Here is a 23,059-nt window from a genome sequence, read left to right as displayed (position 1 = left end):
CCATCAGATTCAACAGTACAAAAACAGTCTGGATAAGAGTCTGTCCAATGAAGATCACAACCAGGACACCTGATACCTGCACTTATTCTTGTCCCTAACAGTTGTTCTGGGAAATTTGGGGAAGGGGGACATACACATCCTGAACTCAAGCCTGCCTCAATTCTCTTTTTCCTAAGTTAAGACTCCCTCTCTGGGGAGATTGCGAGCCCCGACTCCTGACCAATCACATTGCACCCGTCTTTGCTGGCCTGGCACAAGTGCGTGTCATAGTGTGGTTGTCCAGAAGGTCACTTGCAGGACGTTCTGTTTGGTCATCCAGCTGTTCAGTCGTTCAGTAGATTTGCATATTGTGCTTTTTTTATTATAGATAAGATGAACTGAATCCCACAGGGGTAAGTTTACTTCACAGTGTCACAAATAGTAAGAGACACAGACAGGATTTGAACTCAGTTCTACTGGTTCCACAACTCACTCTTTTTTCACTGCATATATTAAAATTTCCTAACCTTCAGTATGATTCAATTAGCAATGTCTCTTCTATGTCCAAAATGCCAATTCTATACAAAGATACCCAAAAATATTTTTTGAATAAAATATGGTTATAAAAATTTGCTTCTGCTAGCCCTCATGCCAAACTATACCACTATGTTGAAGCATGCAGCAAAAAAATATGTACTCTACTGCCCTATACCATAATGCAGATCAGCATCAGATAAAATAAAGGTAGTATTTTCATAGTATGGACCTTTCTAATGTCTTAAGAAAAAAAAGGCACCAAAAAGAAGGTACATCAATATTTCTCAAGATAATAATATGAAAAAGGGAACAGAGAAAAATCAAATCCTAAAAAGAGTTCACCACAGCCAGCTCTATTTTTTAATTACCTACAAAAACCCTTGTTAATCTCATGTCGATAGTAGTACTTAATGAGAAAAATAGCTGTGTATTTAAGTTCTGAGCATTTAAACAATGTTTAGGTTTTATATTACATAAATTGTTTACATTTAAAAATACCATTGTTATTCGCCCCCCACCACAACCAAAAATCCAGTATATTATAGAAGATGGAAAGAACAATTTGACTTCTGAAACATACTTCACAGCATTTAAATCCAGTGTGGCATACAAGTAATATAAGCACTTCATCCGTTCTGTAGTTTCCAAATTATGGGGAACCATGTATTGAGCAAAGATCCGTTCAACAAGCAATCTAGGAAAGAACATAGAGAAGACATTGTCTTAATTTTTTTTAATGTATTAAATTTGTATATAAAATTTCAAAACACATAAGGAACACATATAATAGAAATTTCTCCTAAGTGGAGATGAGAGTTCCAAATAAAAAATTTATGTAGGTGAAAATAGGAATCAATCAAAAATATGTAATGACTAGGGTGATGCCAGGTGGGTATCTGAAATAGCAGAGGACTACTCTGTAAAGTACATGACTGTCTAACCACTTTGCTGCACATCTGAAACAAATACAAAATAATGTTGAATGTAAACTATAATTTAATTTAAAAAAAGATACAAGAATAGGTGCCAAAAAAGATTTTAAGTGGATACTACTTTTGCATGAGCCTAGGCAAGTCATATATCAAGAACTCAATTTTCTTATCTAAATAATAAAGGATTAGAAAAAACTACATCAAGTTCTTCTAAACATCTCTTAAAGTTATAAAGAAAAATTTTAAAGATTCTTTGAATTTTCTAGTAATCATGATGAAAAAAGTCCTGATTAAATGTATGGAAAGTGCTATCAAATTGTATTGCAAATCCTTATATACTAATGGCTATGCACTCAGTCCATAAACTTCAATTTATAAAATAATAACTATGGGATTTCTCATATAATGTTAGCCTAAGATACACAGATTCTACTAACTATTCAATTTAAATACATACAAAAATCTGAACTTACAATGGAATAGAAAAATACAAGGATTATATTCAGATGTGTTTTAAATATATACCTATAAACTGTTTTTTATCTCTGAGTAGGAATGTTTTTTTAAATCTCTATAATACAAAGGATTTATTTTCATTTATATTTTATTTGAAAAAAAATAATTGTGATCCCTATAATACAATTACTTAAGAAACAAAATCTTTATCTATAAAAGGCTAAGTGATCAACTTGTACAAATGATCTCCGGCCCAGCAACTGGTACATATGATGCACACTAGAAATTTAAAAATAAATGTTGATTGGCACATACGTGATACAGATAAAGCTCTCACTGGTACCAACTGCACACATGTGTTCCAATCTGTCATCATCAATCTTGAATTTGGTTGTTTTTGTTGAGATCCAACATGAACCACATCATGATTTATTCATTGACCACCTGACCGATCAACTGGCCAGTACATATGATGTGCATGGCAATTTAAAAATAAACACTGACTCACAAATGAGTGATACATATAAAGCTCTCACTGGCGCCAATCATACATGTGTTTTAATTTTAAAACACTGTATTATATAAACTATTTTGACATGTAATTTTTTGCAGTAATGTAATTACCGGACGAATCTTTCTTCTAATTGATTTCATTTCAATGTGCACAAATCCATGCACCAGGCCACTAAGTATAAATTACAATTACACACACTGTTACTTTCAAAAATTATTCTGTCCTAAGATAATATACAAATGAACATAAAATTGTATCTATTCCTAAAGTTATACGCATATTACTGCTTCATTTACGGCTTTAAAGGAAGGAAAATAGTTACTCAGTACCTTTAATTTGCAGTTAAAACTGAGGAGGGAGTTTAAAATGATAAAGAAAATAGTTTTGTCCAAAACAACAGATCAACAGTTATATAACCACCAAAAATTTTACTTACCGATCATCAATACTATTTTGATAATATATATGTAACAATTTGTCTTTGATCCATGAAATCTGTTTTGCAGCATCTTTTCCAGCAGCTGATTGTAAAGCATATTTCTTATAAATCTGGGCAAGTCCCATCATGGCTTCTTTTCGCACTCTCCACTTAAAATAAAAACAAAGGTGTTTACTTATAATATAAAAATGTTTTCATTATATTAATTCTAAATTCTAGGTATCTAGTTTCTAGTGTACTTGATACAATTTATTTTCCAAGTTACTGAATATCAATTTATAATAAGTAGATGAAAAAATGCAATGTATCATTTTAATATACCTACTATAGAAATAACAGATATATCAACATGCATAAAAAATTTTAATGCTTTAGTGTCTTAAACCATCATCTATACATAAAAGCAAAAGCTAATCACAATCTATGTAAAGTATGCTTGAAAATATGCTACATCAATCTTGAATTTGGTTGTTTTTGTTGAGATTCAACATGAACCACATCATGATTTATTCATTGACCACCTGACCGATCAACTGGCCAGTACATATGATGCGCATGGCAATTTAAAAATAAACACTGACTCACAAATGAGTGGTAAAGCAAAGAAAAAGCTTGATTGGATAAATTATGACTTACTTCTTATAATTTTTTCCAGATTCCTTAAATGTAAGTATGCTAGTACATTAAGCATACATATATTAAAGATATACATATAATATTGGCTTTATCAACTGCTAAATGTAGACACATCATAGCTTCATTTTATATATCTGGGAATTATATTCAAGTATAAGAGAACTGTACTCAACTATCTATAATAAAAGTGTAATATGCTAATTAGACCGGACAGCTGAAGGACCTTCCGAAACTCCATCCTGACAAAGCTGTGGCAGCAGAGGCTGGGGCTGGGGCTGAGGTGGTTAGGGGCGATCAGGCAAGAGGGCAAGCAATTAGGGGTAATCAGGCAGACAGGCAAGCAGTTAGGGGCGATCAGGCAGGCAAGAGAGGGGTTAGGGGCAATCAGGCAGGATCAGGCCTAAATTGGCAGTCGGACATCCCTGAGGGGTCCCGAATTGCAAGAGGATGCAGGCCGGGCTGAGGAAGTCTGCTGCCCCATACATGAATTTCGAGCACTGGGCTTCTACAATAGTTTTTTTAAAATAAATACAATTGACTAAAGCATGTTTAACACTGCTTAATTATTATGGGATGAGCATATTCTTTAATTTTATGTCAACACAACACTATAATCAGTGGGATGTTTCTAATAATTAGAACTTCATTAATATGCAGATTATTCATTTATCCTTTGCAGACTCTCATTTATAACAATATTCTTCCTTTTATCTTTAAATTAATTATAGTAGATTAAGAATAGGCCTTATCCATCTACCACATACACATTGAAATAAAAGACTTCAGAAGTCTTATTCGTAAAATAAGTTCAATTTGTAAAAATTTTATCACTAATTCCATCTTATCTCTACCTCTAATTCTCCAAACTCCTGCTTGGAGGAGAATTTAAAGATAGAGTATATTCTAAGACTACCAAAAACATAAATATATTCAATTATATTTTGGTATTCAATATTTATATGAATGAACCAAGCAACCCTAAAATGAACAGAAGTATAGATGAGCCGAAGCCGGTTTGGCTCAGTGGTAGAGTGTCGGTCTGTGGACTGAAAGGTCCCGGGTTCAATTCCGGTCAAGGGCATGTACATTGGTTGCGGGCACATCCCCGGTGGGGGGGGTGTGCAGGAGGCAGCTGGTCGATGTTTCTTTCTCATCGACATTTCTGGCTATCTCTCTCCCTTCCTCTCTGTAAAAAAATCAATAAAATATATTAAAAAAAAAAAGTATAGATGAATTATGATCCCAAAATACACACCTCAAATTCCAAGTCACTTAGAAGGCTGTTTTCCTACTATTATGCAAATCTCACTGTTTCATACCCCAGTGAAATAGTCAATGAAAACAAGTCTAAATTAATCAGTTTAAATAAGTTGTTCTTAATAGCCATAGATTTGGAGGGAAAAACCATGCAATTTCTGCCCATCTACCACAACCAGCATTATCAAAGATAATTAAATTTTGAGGATAGCATAATCAGCCTCATAAGCAATTATTAAAATATAGTTTACACAAATATAAACAAGGCAAGGGTCTCTTCAGAAGCCGCTGATTAATGAGTGGAGCTAGAGGATGCACACTAAAAAAGGAAGGTTTGGACCTAGTTGATTTGGGTCAGTGGATAGAGCCTGTGGGCTGAAGGGTCCTGGGTTTGATTCTGGTCAAGGGCACATGCCCGGGTTGTAGGCTCAATTCCCTGTAGGAGGCATGCAGGAGACAGCCGGTCAATAATTCTCTCACCATTGACGTTTCAATCTCTATCTCCTGCCTTAAAATTAATAAAAATATTTTTAAAAAAAGAAGAAAAAAAAGAAAAAGGAAGGTGTGGCCCTGCCTAGGTGGCTCAGTTGGTTGGAACATCATCCCACACACTAAAAAAGGTTGCGGGTTTGATTCACACACCCGAACACACACCAATTATGAAGAATACGACAGGCAATGGATAAATGTTTCTTTCTCAAATACATACATACATACATACATACATACATACATACATATATACATACATTTCCTTGGGTGAGGATTAAAAAAAAAATGGAGGAAAGTTGGGGTCACAGGACATAGACTAGAAGCATGTCAAGTTTAGTTTTGAAAAACTGAAGACATCTTTTCTTTTTCTATTCCATGGAAAGAAGAAAACAACCAGCAAGAGGAGTAAGAACCAATACTCATATGAAAGGAAAAAAGAAAAGAGAGCCAACTATATGAGAGAAGCTGTCTCAAAGGCCTTTTATATATGTCACTTATTAAAACTAGTATACAAGCTGACTATGTGACTACCACTGAAAGCCACCTCATTTTTAAAATGAGGACAATCTTAATAAAGGAAAATAAAATTTAATGTAACAAAAAATAAATCCTTTCATAAACACTATTTTAAATATTAAAATGCTTATTCCCCCAAAAGGGTTAATTACATTTAATTCTTTTTTTTTAAATATCTTATTGATTTTTTTTTTTACAGAAAGGAAGGGAGAGGAATAGAGAGTTAGAAACATCATTGAGAGCAAAACATCGATCAGCTGCCTCGTGCACACTCCCTACTAGGTATGTGTCCACAACCAAGGTACATGCCCTCGATCAGAATCAAACCCGGGACCCTTGAGTCCACTGAGCCAAACCTCTCAGGGCGGGCTAATTACATTTAAATCTCAATATTTTTAAATGAAATACTATGAAACTTGAAGTATTCAAAATGACAAGCTATAATAATTATTACTCCTACTTACCCGTTTGTCTAAAGTTCTCTCTCTGACAAAATTAAGTAAGTGATCATTGACCAGAAGAATATCCTTTTTAGCAGCTGTAACTATAGACACAATAACATCATGTCTAATAGCTTCCTCAGGGTCATGTGACCTCACTTTAAGATACTCTGAAAGATAAAGTTTTAATTGATTGAAATAGAGCTTTAACAATTGAAATGTCTTTAAAACTTGTGTAAGACCTTTGAAAGTAAACCACAACAAAAACAAAACCTAAGTAAAAGATTCAATGTTTTGAGTAAACTGGGAGCAACGAAGGAGGAAGAGAGGAAGGAAAGAAAAAAAAGGTCAGTCCTTGAGTCAAAACAAAGTTTACATACAACTGAGTAGTAAATCCCTTTCCCATTTGCAGGGCAGGGTAGTTTTTCAAAGAGTTCCTAACCTCATTAAACAAAGCAACCATATAAATGAACAGCAAAGTATACCAACATTAAATATTTCACCTTTGCTTTTTATTTAAATTGTTAAAACATTCATGTCAAGTAGTTCTACTAAGAAAGGAAAGTATGCTCAAGTTTCTATTCCTTAACTAGGGAAACTTTCAGTGAGGTTATTGACAGTATAAAATTTAGATATGATCATCAGGAAACAGGATTTCAGAAAACACCATAGGCAATTCCATTTAACTGAACGAAGAAAGGCCAAAGGGAAGACAGAAGAAATAAAACATTTAAAAATTATGAGTGCATAGGAGTTCAGATCTTGCACTGAGAATGCTGAAAGAAAAATTAACCATCTTCAGTAATCATATATTAGGCTTAAGGAAAATGTCACACAATTAAATATAAATTTTAAAAAGAAAATATTCAGCTTTTTTTTATAAGAGCAGTAAGATAAAATTTTGTTGTTTAGATTTGGAATAATAAATATTGCCAGGCCTATACACAACAAATGGTGCTATATATATATATATATATATATATATATATATATATATATGTGTGTGTGTGTGTGTGTGTGTGTGTGTATATATATATATATATATAAGTCATATATATATATATATATATATATATATATATATATATATGACTAATAATATGCAGTGTCCCCAGGGGAGTTCAACTGGACCTGTGCTGACCACCAGGGAGTGGCATAGAACAAAGGAAGGCCCTGGCCAGCAAACGGCAGCCAGGGAAAGGAAGCCCCAGCCAGAAGGTGGAAGGCCCAATTGGCCTTGATCACCAACCAGGCCTAGGGACCCTAACCATGCATGAATTTCGTGCACTGGGCCTCTAGTAAAATATAATTTAACAAATACTTATAATGTAAACACTCATAAAAAAACAATGTTCAGGTCTGAAGCCCATCCACTTTGAGTATTCTCTACTAATAGAAATTATTCAAAAAAATGAGAAAGACCATATGCTGCTAAAGAAATGGAAAGGTTATTTTACCTAACTCAGTAAAGAAAGTTATTTTTAGCATATCTCAAATTCCCCACCAAGATAAATATAGGAGTTTTATCTTTCACTGTACTTGTTTTGAACACAATACATACTATTTTAGGTACCCTCAAAAAAGAAAAATGCAATAACCATCAATTTTGAAATGCATCCCAATTTCTCAAAAACAATCATTCATAAAACAGGTATACCCAAGAGCTATTAATTTATATTTACTGTGCAGTAAAAAGGAAAACAGGAGAAAAAAGAAATTATCAATAGTTACTTAGCATGAGAAAGTATCTAGTACTCTTCACAATATGACTATGTCCCTTAGACGTAACTGAATACAAACATGAATCTCACAAAAACACTTTATAATAATAAAGTCAACCACCCACCAACAGAAAATAACTGGGGGAGGTGGAGGACTGCATGTAACATTGTTGATGTGTACTATGTAGTTAGGCTTCCACTGGCTGTTTCTGTACTGAACATGTACAGGTGTTTTCTCCTGTCATTATTCCCTAAACAATAGCTAACAACAGGGTGATCTGATCATAAATTTCTAACTGGGCAGGGTCATGGTGGGCAATCATGCTACAGGCCTATTACACTTTTAATGAAATGTTTTAAGCCAGCCCTTGCTGGAAACCAAATCAGTTTCACTGAAAAAGAGATGTTGACAGGAAGCCAGGAAGGCTGGTCAACAACCTTAATTGCTCTAACCTTTAGTTGAGATTTTGTTAGCTGAAGCAGAATCTACCTTGTCCGTGAAAGTTTCTGTTATTTCCTGCCTAAGGGCTACATGTAAATTTCTGTTTATGTTGCTTAAGATGTCTTCCCCAAAGCCTCAATAAAAGGGGATGGCAGGGCCAGAGCAGCAGTTCTCCCACTAGAGTTGGACTACCGCCTGGCCCCCCAAATCGCCAAATTGAATTTCTTCAAGTCTCTTCATTTGTGTGCGGCCCTTCTCCAGAACCTGAACCCTGAATTGGAACTCTTTCTACACGGGCCGTGAAAGAGAGTCCTATAAGCCCTGTCTATTATTTTTGTGCACCTAGGTTAACACACATTTGAAATATTAACCATCAGGAAAGCACATACTGGGAGAACGAAGATGGCAGCATAGGTAAACACACCTAATCTGCTGCCATGCACAACAATTCAAATATACAACTATAAACCCAAGCCTTAAACTCAAGGGAAATCTGGCTGAAAGGAAGCTCTACAACTAGACTGAAAGAGAAAGAGGAGAATTCAGGACACAAGTGCTGAAAAACTGAGGTAGGGGGGCGCGGAGGCTATACGGGTTGGCGGTGGATCCCATATGGCGGAGAGCATTGCTTTCTTCAATCCGAAGAGATACAAGGTCCAAATCTCTCTGAAATCCAGTTTCTGGGGAGAGGCGAGACTATCTGCCATCGGTCAGAAAGTGAGGGTAACTGGCTTGCAGAGCTTAGCGCAAGAATATTTGTTTGCTGTGCTGTGGTGTTGGACTTGGGGGGACACGGGGACACAGATTGGAGAGGCGGCTGATTGGCAGCCATCGCTGTTGGCCAAGCCCGAGCCTAGTGACACCCTGAGACTCTGCCTTGAGACTCCGCCCTTCACAACACATCCAAGCTCCAAGCACCGGCTTTTGCATATGAATGGCCCTCTCAGTTGCAGTTTAACCTAGCAAAGGAGGAGAGAACTGTGGGTCACACTGTAGCTCCTGCAGGGTGCAGTAGCTGAACCGCAGGCATTGGAGATCCAGAAGCCAGTGTTCCTAGTGCTCAGTTTTAACCTCTCACACCCATGAGTGACACATTCGGGAGGCGGCCTCAGTGAGCACCAAAGCCCCACTGAAATAAGGTGTGTCTCCAGAGCAGCAGTATTTCCTTTATAGACACAGCGGGTCCTCACAGCCAATTGGCCTGGAGATCAATTCCTCCCCGTGTACCAACAGCAATCAAGGCTTAATTACACCAAGACTTTGCACTCAGCCCACAAAGGGATATAGCAAAAGCGACCACCTCAGGTGATTGGGGAAGCTGAGCTACTGACCCCTATAGGTCACCTACCACACAAAGCCACTCCATCAACACAGGGAGGCAGCCAAAATGAGGAGACACAGAAGCATGTCACGAATGGGTGAGATTGAGGAAAGTAAACTACTGGACGACACAGAGTTCAGAATCACATTTATAAGGTTACTCAAGAATTTTCTAAAAACCTTTGAGAAACTTGATGAGACCTCCAAGAAGCTTGGTGAGACCTTCAAAGACCTTAATGAGAATACCAAAAATATGGAAATGAACCAGCCAGAAATTAACCATACACAGTCTGAAATAAAGAATATACAGAAACTCAACAATAGATCAATGTGCCTCAAGAATCAAACCAAAGATCTGGAATATAAGGAAGCAAAAATCACCCAACAAGAGAGGCAAAAATAAAGAAGAATCCAAAAGTGTAAGGATAGCATAAGGAGCCTCTGGGATGGCTTAAAGTGTACCAGCATCCAGATTTTTGGGGTGCCAGAAGAAGAGAGCAAGCAGGATATTGAAGGCCTTCTGGAAGAAATAATGACAAAACTTTTCCCTACCTGGTGAAAGAAATAGACCTGCAAGTTCAGGAAGCGCACAGAACCCCAAACAAGAGGAATCTAAAGAGGACCACACCAAGACACATCATAATTAAAATGCCAAGGGCAAAAGACAAAGAGAAAATCTTACAAGCAGCAAGAGAAAAACAGCTAGTTACCTACAAAGGAATACCCATACGACTGTAGGCTGATTTCTCAACAGAAACTATGCAGGCCAGATGGGAATGGCAAGAAATATTAAAAATGATGAACAACAAGAACCTACAACCAAGATTACTCTACCCAGCAAAGCTATCATTTAGAATTGAAGGTCAGATAAAGAGCTTCAGAGAAGAAAAAGGAGTTTATCAACACCAAACCAGGATTAAATGAAATGTTGAAGGGCACTCTTTAAGAAGAGGAAGAAGAAAAAGGTAAAGGTAAAAAATTATGAACAAAAAGACATCAAATGCATACCTACCAAGTGAATCTAAAAATCAAATGAATAAAAAATCTTAAGAACAAAATTGACTGGTGAATACAATAGAATCAGGGACATAGAAAGGGATTAGACTAACAATTCTCAAGGGTAAGGGGGTCTGAGGGGTGTGAGAAGAGATTGGACAAAACACCTATGGATGAAGACAGTGGTGGGGGTAAGGGCATGGGGTGGGGTTGGGAACCAAGTGGAGGGGAGCTATTGAGGGGAAGGGGAAGAGGAACAACTGTAATAATCTGAACAATAAAGACTTATATTAAAAAAAATATTTAAATATTTATAAAAGTAAAAAGAAAAAGAAAGAAAGCACATACTCTAAAGTATCCTGTAATCCAATCCCCAAATTGCTTCCTCACACCTTCATATAATCTTCCTTACTTTTCCTTTCTAATTTTAAATGCATAAAAGAAAGTACAAAACTGTTATTCTCAGGAGCATCTGAGATCTTGCTCCCTGCTTATATTGTCAAATTTGGCTAAAATAATCTCATAAAAATTCTCTATAAATTTGGACGTTTCTTAATTCAACAAAAATCTTCAAAATAACCTAAGGACTAAAATGATTATTGATGAAATAACTCATAGCTAAAGTATTTTTTAAGTAGCTATTAAAGAAGAAATCACTGTCCGGCCCGTGTGGCTTGAGTATTGATCTATGAACCAGAGATCTTAGTTCTGTTCTGGTCAAGGCACATAGCTGGGTTACAGGCTCAAGCACTGGTAGGGGACAAGCAGGAGGCTGCAAATCAAGGATTCCCTCTCATCACTGATATTTCTCTCTCTTCCATTCTCCTTTGAAATCAATAAAACTATTTTTTAATCAACACATCTACCTATTATTTAGTCAATAATAAACTTTGCATTGAAGTTCTGACTATGGAAAAAGTTGCTCAATTTTTTTTATACTTAAAAAAAATCCAGAATACCTAAAGAATTACTACAAATCAACAACAAAAATAATAAGTCAATTAAAAAAAGATAGGTTTAAACATTCACTTCATAAAAGAAAATAATTTTAAACATTCACTTCATAAAAGAAAATAATACATCAATATGTAGATAAAAATGATGCTCAATCTCATTAGTCAATAGAAAATGGCAAATTAAAACCACAAAAAAACAAGACCTATGAGAATTGCTAAAATTAAAAAAAGACTAATAAAACAAAATGACAGCAAAGATACTTTACAAGTAGAACTCTCAAATATTTCTCTTGTAAGTAGAATATTTCTTATGAAGTTAAATATGTATTTATCCCATGACCAGCAAATTCACTCCTAAGTGGTTCCAAAAAGAAAAACATAAAATCCACAGAAATACTTGTATAAGAATATTCACAGTGATCTCAGTTATAATAACCCCAAACCATAACAAACCAGATATCCATCAAAATAAAAAAAAAGAATAAATTCATTATGGTGTATTCACAACAATGAAATATTGCTAAAAATAAATAAACAATATAAAAATACCAAACACTAGCAACTAGAATTTTAAACTCTTGATAGGATACCCTTCTCTGGAGAATCTGACTAGTTCAAGAGGCATTACCAAGACACAACCCTTCAAATTCACACTAGAGTAAAGGTCAGAGTCATATAGTCAGGGCTTTCTAATCAGCTTTTCATTTAGCTCCCACTCTTTAATTATGAGCAAATACCCATGGATGGTCAAGCACTTAAGGAAAACCTCTGACATGGAAAATAGAGAGAAAAGCAAATGAAAAGTTAGCTGAACAGACATTTTGTAGGAAAAAAAGAAAACCTGCCCAAAACACTGATTAGTTTTCAGAGAATATTGCATAAATAAGACAAGAAGAGAACGCCACGGTGAAAGGGACATCGATGTGAAAATAGGAGGAAGGATACAAAAGGAAGATAGACAGATACACAGATGTACTCACAACAGCCTGCAAGCACAAGGAAAGGAATAATGAGAAGGAGAGGGGACATGAAAAAGAGGGAGGAAGCATGAACTGTCTTATGAGCAATACTATAAAGCAGCTCACAGAGCAAGCAGTTCACATTCACATATGAGTAGGCAGATAGAGGGTTTCAAGGTGGATATTTCTCCCTCCCGATGATAAATACCTACTGTTAGAATCTGAATGACAAGTCAACAAAATGTGAAAGCAACAATGAATTGTTAAAAATATTACAAAAAGCTAAATTTCGCCAAAACTGGTTTGGTTCAGTGGATAGAGCGTCAGCCTTCGGACTGAAGGGTCCCAGGTTCGATTCCAGTCAAGGGAATGTACCTTGGTCAAGGGCATGTACCTTGGTTGCGGGCACATTCCCAGTAGGGGGTGTGCAAGACGCAGCTGATCGATGATTCTCTCTCATCAATGTTTCTAACTCTCTGTCCCTCTCTCTTCTCTGTAAAAAAATCAATAAAATATATTTTTTTTAATTTAAAAAAAGCTAAACTTCGTAATTTTACCAGAAGGAAGTACTAAGAATTAAGACGAAACTGTGAGCAAACCTATAATAAAAGCATACTATGTTAATTAGACAGGATGTCCTTCCAGACAACCTTCCGGAGGAAGCCAGGGTTGCAAGGGAAGCCCGTGTCCCAGGTGCCAGAGGAAAGCCAGTGCCGGCAGCAAGGGAAAGGAAGGCCTACTCTAGCACAAATTTCGTGCATTGGGCCTCTAGTACTGTATAAAAAGGGCAGTTACAAATGTAGTAAACGTTGATATAAAGTAAAAAAAAAAAAAAAAAAAAAAAAAAGATGAAATAATAAGCAATAGTGTGACAAATGAGAAGAGTGTTCAGAATTTTAGCTTTCAGAGGTCATTGACTGATCAGAAAGCTACTAGAGAATTTTGATTAACTTTATAGATTTCATTAATCTATTATTCATTGAAAGAACAAAAGTGAATGTTAACCTCTAAGCACATGGAGAAAAAAATTGAACAAAAGAGAAGAAATCAGAACAAAAGTAAAGGCATAGAAAATAGAACACAAAATAAGAAAGCAGAGATAAGTTCAACTACATCAGAGTCAAAGGATTAAATAAAAATATTAAAGCACATGACAATAATATATATAATTTATGGAAAGATATAGGTGTAGCCTAAATAGAAAACCATGAACAGGATGCACACCAAATTTAGTAGAGTGGTTTCTGTAGAAGTAAGAAGAGAGTATAGTTTGTAAGAGGCATTTTAACTAAATGTAAAATTTATTTTCTTTTATTAAATATCTTAATCCAATGCAGTAAAATGCTAACATTTCGAGGAAAACATAGAAGCTATTTTATTTATTTATATTTTTAGAACTATTCCCTAACTTTGAAATAGTTAACAGAACAATAATAGTCAAAGCAATGATTTCTCATTATTACATAAATATAAAGTTCTGAACTGCCTTATAATTATACAGATTTCAAAAACTTTACTTGCATTTTATAATGGTTAAATTAGCTTACAAAATAATGACTCTCTCCTAAGTTCCCCAAATATTGGAAAATGTTAAAGTCTATATTATAACTTAGTCACAGTCAAGACCTGTTCAAATCCAAATGCCTAAAATATCTTTAGAAATATCCTTAAACTACAAAATTAATATTGTCTCTGATAAAACCAACATTTTATAAGTGCTTCTAGCCTAAGTAGGCACTGGGAAGTAAAAATTCTAGCTTCAGAAAGTAACTCTGATGATGACGAATTGAAATAAGACTTCACCTATAACAGAAACAAACAAAAAAAAGGTTGTTTATCCCCCAAATATTTAAAATGGATTTTTTCACCAAAGAGAACTAGAAATATTTGTTATTATGATATACAGTACCTGTTAAGTCCTTTGCTAAATCAGGATGATTCATGAGACAGTGGCTAGCAAATTTTACACATTCCAGGCGTATTGGTACATGAATATCATTAAACCTGATGAAATACAAAGGCACAGTGATCTTTAAAATTAGAGAAACATGTGTTTAATCTGCAATCAATTTATATTAAATCCCTAATTAAAAGAATAACATATAGGATAATTCAAAGTGGACTCAGAGATTTTATCAAAGTTTTTGATATGCCATTCTATACAATTTTATCTAATAAAAGAGTAATATGCAAATTGATTATACTTTCATTACATCCACAAGCCATGCCCACCAGACAATAAGGAGAAAATATGCAAATAAACCCAACCAAGATGGCTGTGGCTACAGAGAGCAGGAGGGAGGCGTGGGTTTCCCAGACAATGGAGGAAGCCAAGCTTTCCACCTGCACTTGCGGGCCTAGGCCTCCACTCAATGCTACAAAGTTTAAATTATAGAAGGTAAGTAAATTCCAACAGAAATGGCTACAGCCTTGGAGCAAGCTTGGCTCACTCCAGGATACAAAGTTTCAATTGTAGAAGATACATAAATCCCAGATACCAAGGCCTCCACTTGGGTCACCAGGGGGTGTGGCCTATCTGCAAACCACCACAGGCCCCTCGCCCAAAGACTCCACACCCCAAGGAACCCCAACCCTGACCTGGGACACCCTTCAGGGCAAACCAACTGGCCCCCACTGTGCACCAGGCCTCTCTCCTATCTAATAAAAGAGTAATATGCAGATTGACCATCACTCCAACACACAATATGGCTGCCCCCCTGTGGACACAAGATGGCCATCAAAAGATGGCCAGCATTGGAGAGCAGTTGGGAGGGACCAGGCCTGCAAGGGAGGGCAGTTGTGGGCGGTCAGGCCAGCTGGGGAGGGCAGGTGGGAGGAACCAGGTCCCCAGGGGAGGGCAGTTAGGGGTGACCCAGGCTTGGAGATGAGGGAAGTTGGGAGTGACTGGGCCTGCAGGGGAGGGCAGTTAGGGACAACCAGGCCTGCAGGGGAGGGCAGTTAGGGGCAAACAGGCTGACAGGGGGGCAGTTAGACATCAATCAGGCTAGCATGAGAATGGCTAGGGGGTGATCAGGTTGGCAGGCAGAAGTGGTTAGGGGCAATCAGGAAGGCAGGCAGGTAAGCAATTGGGAGCCAGCAGTCCTGGATTGTGAGAGGGATGTCCCAGATTGGAGAGGGTGCAGGCTGGGCTGAGGGACACCCCGCTCCACCCCGTGCACAAATTTCGTGCACTGGGCCTCTAGTAGAAGGGTAATATGCTAAGTGTCTTACCAATTGGTTGACCCTTTGATCAGTTGCTATGACACACATGAACCACCGGGGCAGACACTCCAACTGGTAGTTTAGCTTGCTGCTGGGGTCTGGTCGATGGGGACGGGGCCAGTGGGTCAGACACACACTGGAGCCCTCTGATGTTCCCTCTCCAGCCAGCCAGCCACCATCTGCCCCAATCTGCCCCAATCCCAGGCCAAGGGACCCCACCTGTGGATAAGTTCATGGACTGGGCACTATTATGTGTATAAATGTTTTGAAACCTTATTAAACTAGGACAATCTCCTGTGATAACTATGTACTTTAAAGGGGCATGTTTAAATACATATTTGATTCAAATACAAGAATTTAAAATGACAATTTTTTCTATAAATACTATACTTTAAAATGTTTATGAAAGTATAATGTATGTACATAGTTCATACCGTGTTTCCCTGAAAATAAGACATCCTCCAAAAATAAGACCTAGCGCATGGAAAGATAAGACATGCCCTGAAAATAAGACCTAGTGCAACTTTGGGAGAAAAAATTAATATAAGACACTGTCTTATTTTCGGGGAAACAGGGTAGATACATTATATAAATCTTATACTAGTTTTAAAAAGAAAACTATTCCTCAAAGTATTATTTTTACACAGAAGTATTCACAAATGTGTGGTGATCTGGTACTCAAGCGTATTATTTTACACTAGAGGTCCAGTGCATGAAATTTATGCATGAGGATGGGGAGGGGGGACACCCCTCAGTCCAGCCTGCACTCTTTCCAATATGAGACTCCTGGGCAATGGTCAACTGCAGGTTTGTGCCTGAGCTTTTAATAGTTGACAGCTTCATTGTTGTTTCTTTCTTTTCATGCTTCAACCCATTAGGATTAGTAGGTATTCAAAGTGTGTATACATTTTGGGGGGACACCCTGTATATCTCTAGTCAGCAGTGAAAGGAACCAATGGCGGATTTGGAACCGCCAGACATGTGTCCCCACTCCACTTTCCACCTTCGAGGGCAGTGGGAGAATCAATGTTATTTCTCATTAACTTGGAAAAGCACATCCTGTCACCTGCTATCCAGCAGGAGCGTGATAGGCTCTGAGAGAGCAAGGCTCAGTCAGGGCAGCCTTCACTCATGGGTGCTGGCACCCAAAGTGCACATTCCTCCTCTGCAGTTGCCCCAACTTTCCCACCATTCCTTGCCTCCTCTGGGTTCCTGATCTTGAATACTGACCGAAGGCACCTGAGCAAGGGCAGCCTGCAACCACAAGGTATGTCTGTCCCTACCTGCTCCCACCTCAGCACCTGCATTAGCCCATGGAGGTAATCTCATCGCTGCACTGGCCTCCGCGGGAACATGATATCACCACTCCACCCTCTCACTGTCATCTCACAGGCACCCACCCTCAGCACTCAGAACATTCAGACACTCACTAAAGGACGAGAGCATGCTGGAGGGAACGTGCGCACATCCTGTGGGGGGTGTAGGCATGCTGGGGTTGATGGAAGTGTGGCGGAGAGGTGAGGGGAACTTGCATACACCATGGTCCAGGACTGTGACAGCGTGCTGGGGGACGTGGTGAGGGACGTTCGCACACCATGGGGGAAGAAGAGGATGTGGCCCGCCACGGTGACTATCTCTGCACCTTCTGGGCCAGGAGGCGGGACTTACACAGCCACTCCTCAGCACTGATGGCCAGCAGGCAATTCTTCAGCTCAGCCCGTAGGCTCTGCTCGGCACCCACGCACTGCCATGTGGGGAGTACAGGCCGCCCTCTGCCAGCCTGCCTCCCAGGCCCAGAGGCTCTCACACTGCCCACGGCTTGGAGTGTGTTGCCCAAGGCGACAAAGGCGGGCGTCATGCCCTGCCCTGCCCACTGGCCTCTCCATGCCTGCGCGCGCTCCCTATCGGCCTAGACAGAGCAAGGTGCCTGGCTTCGTCACCTTGAGCAGGGCTCCGGATAGGTGGGCAGGCGTCCCGCCCAACCCCTGGCTGCTCAGAACTTGTGAGCTGCCCATAGGCCTGCCATCTTTGTCAGGTTAATTTGAATACTCACTTCTGATTGGCTGTGTGTTGCAGAGATATGGTCAATTTATTATGTTTGTCTATTATTAATATAGATAACTATATTATAATTGTACCCAAATTAGTCCTATCCAGTTAACCATCACAATTATTACATACCCATTAATATCAAAGTCAATTTTTATATGGAAATGTAATACATTAGCATCTCTTAAAAAATTTGGATGATATGTCATTTAAGTATCTTTTAATTTTATATTTTCCCTTCATTTCCTTTTTTTTTTTCCATTATAATTTAGTGAAGCAACTGCTTTTTGTTTGTGTATAGTGTTTTCAAGTTAAAATTTTGCTAATTTTATCATTCTGATGGGAATTAACAGGCTCCCTTTTCTCCTAAGTTTATATGGCTAGGATCATATAAAAGTGATCATATTAGGTTCATTTTTTTTAGGAAGACTACTTTATAAATGGCATTATGTTCCTCTATCAGGAAGCATATGATATCTAATTGTCTCTAAACATTGACATTCAAAAATAAACAATAAAAATATTAAAGTGAAGTGAGAACTTTCCACTTGCTATTTTCAGTCTTAATTCTGTAAGATCAAAGGTTTCCAAATCTTATATTGCCTATTACTATAACACACAAAATTTAGCATTTTATAAAGAAAATAAGGCTTCAAAATAAGAACCACATTACTCATAAAAGCTTATTACTAGAAAAAAAAGTTTTATAAAAAAAAGAAATTATAAATTCTAGCCTATGATCTCATAAAATTTCTTGAGTGTTTTGAATCAAGATACAGTTTACCATTTCTCAATGTACCATAATAAATAAAATAAATTATTTTTAAGAAATATTCTAGCTCCTTGAATTTGGTAATAATGTAAAAGGTTTTTGTCATTACAAGTAAAAGAAAAAAAAATTACAAAGTAATAGAAAGTGGACATACATTTAAATTAGGATTTTTCTTACATAAAACCTATTAAGTCTGGGTAGTCCAAGTCCTGATTTAAAGTTATACTTTAAATGTTTATATGTAAAAATTGTATTTTTGTTTTAACACATTAAACAAATGGATTTTAAATTTAATCTTATCATCTAATTACACTTGTAAAATATTTTGCTTTACCACTCAAGAAGTTTCCACTGTATTAGAAAAAAATCTAAAATAAAACTCAAAATGACAATAGGCTAATATTTGTTAGTTTAATATAACTTGTAAATGTTATTATTTATCTATAGGAGATAATCAGATTAAGAATTTAGCCCTTAGCCAGTACTTATAAAGACTTATGTAGTTATTAGAAAACAAAAAACTGTTATTAAAAAACAAAACAAAAACTAAAGACAAAAATTTATCATAATTCAGTGACAATTCTGGGGTTCGGATAGAAATAAAAGTGGTAACAAAAATAAAAATATTGTCTTGGCTAGTCTGACTCAGGGTTTAGGGTGTTGGCCACAGAACGAAGAGTCTCAGGTTTAATTCCCAGTCAAGGGCATGTACCTTGGTTTTAGGTTCAATGCTAGGCCTGTTGGTGCACATGCAGGAAGCATCCAATTGATGTGTCTCTCTCACATCAATATTTCTCTCTCTCCCCTTCTCCCTCTCTCTCTTTCTCTCAGTCCTCCTTTCCTCCCTCCCTTCCATTCTGCCTGACAATCAATGGAAAATACATCCTCAGGTGAGGATTAAATTAAAATATTCTAATACAAAGCCACTTGAAGTGGCTTTAATATATTCAAGGTCAAGGATACCTTTAGAAACATAAAGAAATGAACCCTTCTCACAGAAAAGAGAAATAAGCAAACACACTCAAAATTTGGCAACCAATTTCAGGAGGTTTGTGGGTCATTAAAAGTGTATGAGGAACATAGGTTATCATTTCTTTAAAAGAGGAAGAAAGCTAGGAGGAGGAACATACGTAATCATTCATTTACTCATTTTGTGACTGTCCTTACAATATGTATCTCAAATAATCTAACCAAATATAATTATTTTGTGGAGGGGTTATCTTTCAAATTAATGTATTTTTAGTTAAAATTAATTACTGCTACATAATAATACATTTTAATTCCATGATTATAATACTTTGTGAGGGAACTTTAAATGTACCATTTTTTAAAAATTATTGAGGACAAGATAAGATGAAAAACAAAAGGAAAATTGTAAATGTGACTAATCGTGATCAGCATTCAAAAAATCCAAAACATAAAACATTTTTTATGATTTCAGAGAATAAACTTAAATGTGGATGGTGTTTTAAAGAGATATAAGTAGATATAAACATACATGGCTTTTAAACAGGACACCAAAATCATATACCTGCCCAAGTAACACTGCCAAAGTGGTTTGTTTTGAGAAGCCAATTCTGAATCCTTTGCCCCAAACATTTTTGCTAGTAGTTTAACAACTTGCAGGCGTTCATCATTATCATTGCTCTAAAACAAAACAAAACCATAGTTTTAAAAACATGAATTAGATATATCCAGAGTAATTTTTTCATTATTTCTCTTATCTTCCAATTGTACAGAAAACCTTCCATAAACTCTAGATGAAATATTATATATAAAAATGATCAATATAGTTTTCACAAAATTAAATCTTCAATGCTCTGATCATCTCAAATTACATCAAAGCAGTACTTCCTACATGAAAATACATCTGAAAGTTTGAGTGAATATTAGAGGTTCCCACTTTACAATTATTTTTATTCAAAGTCAAATTCAAAAACTAACTTGCATCAAACTCTTAAAAAAACTATTTGTGGTTTTTAAGAACAAACACTGACAAAGGACAAGCCTTCCAGTAAACAGAGAATTCCATATAATTGTCCAGGTTAAGCTCTTTGTAGGAATAAATATATGCTGAACAAAGGCGGGCGTCATGCCCTGCCCTGCCCACTGGCCTCTCCATGCCTGCGCGCGCTCCCTATCGGCCTAGATAGGAGAGTTCATGCTCATATACCAGATTCATAATGGAGTTCAATAATATGATGAAGTCGTAGACATGCAAAAATTAAAATTTGTTTTCTACACTATATTGTGGGTTCTCTAGGGATAAGAACTCAATTTTACTGTTACTGATTTTGGTAACTGCAACAGATGATAGTGGTTAAATGGATAAGCAAATTCTAGAATTGAATATATGACAATTGAGAATATTAAAAAAATACACACTGATATTCAAGGTGTGAACAGCATTATATGATATTTAAAAAATTTTAAACCAATGCTTCAGCCTCGCATTGAGAGCTCCCATAATATGACCTAATTCGTTTCTACTATCTAATTATTTTCAACCCTGACTGCACATTAGAATGACCTCTAAGGCTATAAAAGAGCAAAACACACACAAACACACAGAAAAATAAAAAAATAACAGATGCCTGAACCCTATGACAGAAATTCTGATCAACTGGTTTGTTTTAATGCCTGGATATGAGCTTGTTTATAATAGCTCCACAGCTGAAGACTCTAATATGCAGCCAGGAATGATTTAAATATACTTTATCACTGTCATCCAACTATATTTCCCTGTGTTCTACAAATTCACCCAGCACCTTCCTACCTCTATATGCTTCTGCATGATGTTTCCTTTGCTTCAATTGTATGCTGTTTGTAACTTTTGTGACACTTACAATATCTGGCCCTTTATTAGATCTGGATTAAATTTTCTTCTTCCTTTCAGACTAGATGTTAGATTTGCTGAAAGTAGGAATGATAATTCCTTATTTTTACATTTCTTAGAGTATTCAATATTTTTATTAGAGAAAATAAGACCAATATATAATTAAAGGTATGCCTGCCTATGCCGCATCAAACTGCTAACTACATTAAAAAAAGGGGAGCAGGGAGGCAGTTAAATCAAATAACTCACCTAAGAAATATACCAAAAATGCACCCAAGAATAAAACAAGAATTCTTTTTTAACTTCCAAAATAAACTGTTTATTTTGTTGTTTTTGAAAGACAAATAAAAAATTTTAGAAACAAAATATATAACAGAAATAAGAACTTTTCTGTGTGATACACTGGATCCACAAAGATTATTAATTATAAACAGCTTGAATTTCCTGTAATAATTTTGAAGAAAAAAGGATTATCCCCCAAATCTGCAAATGAAAATAATAATGTCAAGTCAATGGTAATATGTTTTTAAGAGATTAAAAGCAAAGGTGCTTTTAACATAGGAATGTATAAGATATTACGCACACAAAAAAATATTTCACATGATGTGGATAACAGACCCTAAACTATTTTTATAGCCCAGTCAAGGGGTTTTGAGAATTACTATAAACTTGAAAACATTAGCGTAGTGCAGGGGTCCTCAAACTTTTTAAAGTGGGGGCCAGATCACGGTCCCTCAGAGAGCTGGAGGGCCAGACTATATGAACTACTAATTCCTACTGTAACACCTCGGCTGTGCTCACTGCCCAAAAAACCTGGCGGGCCGGATCAGACTCCTCTGCGGGCCGCATGTGGCCCGCGGGCTGTAGTGTGAAGACCCCTGGCGTAGTGTATAGTTATGACCTTAAAACTGAGTCACAACCTAGAATTTATCTTGACAATATTCTGAGAAAAATACCATCCTTCCAATAATTAATTGAGCAGCTACTATTTGCTAGGAATCATGACAGGCTTTCAAGATAAACAAATAGTCAAGGCACAAATATGTAATTTAAATAATAAATACATACCATTACTTCTGTAATCCTCAGATAAAAGCATTATAAGAATTAACAAGCCATAAATAATAATCTTTGATAGTTTATAGAATATTATTTTTAGAATAGTTACCTTTAGTTTGAATTCAAGCTGGGGTAAAACTGAGAGCAGCAAATGACTATCAATATTATAGAGTTCCAAAATTAAGTCAAAGACATGTTCTGACAAATCACTGATAGATGTTTTCCCAAGCATCAGAACCTGGTTGAAAAACTTTTGGGGAAAAAAAGTATCATTAATAGAAACACCATAGATAAAATAAACTTTCTAAAATCTTAAGTATTATTCAACTAAATTATAATTTCATAAAAAGTCAAAGTAGGCATATGAAAACATTTTCTAACAGTAAGTAGGAAACCATTTCAGCAAGCATGTCAAACTTGCAGTCCAGGGGCTGCTTGCAACCCTCAAGGAAAATTTTTGCTTTCCAGCTAATATAACAGTATGTAAGAAATGTTGTAATAACAATTTTGTGACCTAATTTTTACAATA

At 36.5% G+C, this 23,059-nt stretch overlaps 1 protein-coding gene across 5 annotated transcripts in view; it reads right to left on the bottom strand.

The window, feature by feature from the left end:
* The window catches only part of PDS5B (PDS5 cohesin associated factor B), a 212,298-nt gene that overhangs the window by 91,100 nt on the left and 98,139 nt on the right, over nucleotides 1-23,059 (bottom strand). For all 5 annotated transcript variants that reach the window (XM_084879314.1, XM_084879315.1, XM_084879312.1 and 2 more), the window contains 6 exons: nucleotides 22,640-22,780; nucleotides 20,167-20,282; nucleotides 14,502-14,596; nucleotides 6,223-6,368; nucleotides 2,855-3,006; nucleotides 1,097-1,210 (listed from right to left, as the gene is read on the bottom strand). In XM_084879314.1, the coding sequence (XP_084735440.1) occupies nucleotides 1,097-1,210; nucleotides 2,855-3,006; nucleotides 6,223-6,368; nucleotides 14,502-14,596; nucleotides 20,167-20,282; nucleotides 22,640-22,780 (764 nt within the window). The remainder of the gene's footprint in view (nucleotides 1-1,096; nucleotides 1,211-2,854; nucleotides 3,007-6,222; nucleotides 6,369-14,501; nucleotides 14,597-20,166; nucleotides 20,283-22,639; nucleotides 22,781-23,059) is intronic.

Source organism: Pipistrellus hanaki (genome assembly GCF_964339955.1).
Source record: "Pipistrellus hanaki genome assembly, chromosome: 3".
Lineage (NCBI taxonomy): Eukaryota > Metazoa > Chordata > Mammalia > Chiroptera > Vespertilionidae > Pipistrellus > Pipistrellus hanaki.
Note: the sequence above shows the minus strand (reverse complement) of the source record. Positions and strands in the feature narration are given on the sequence as shown.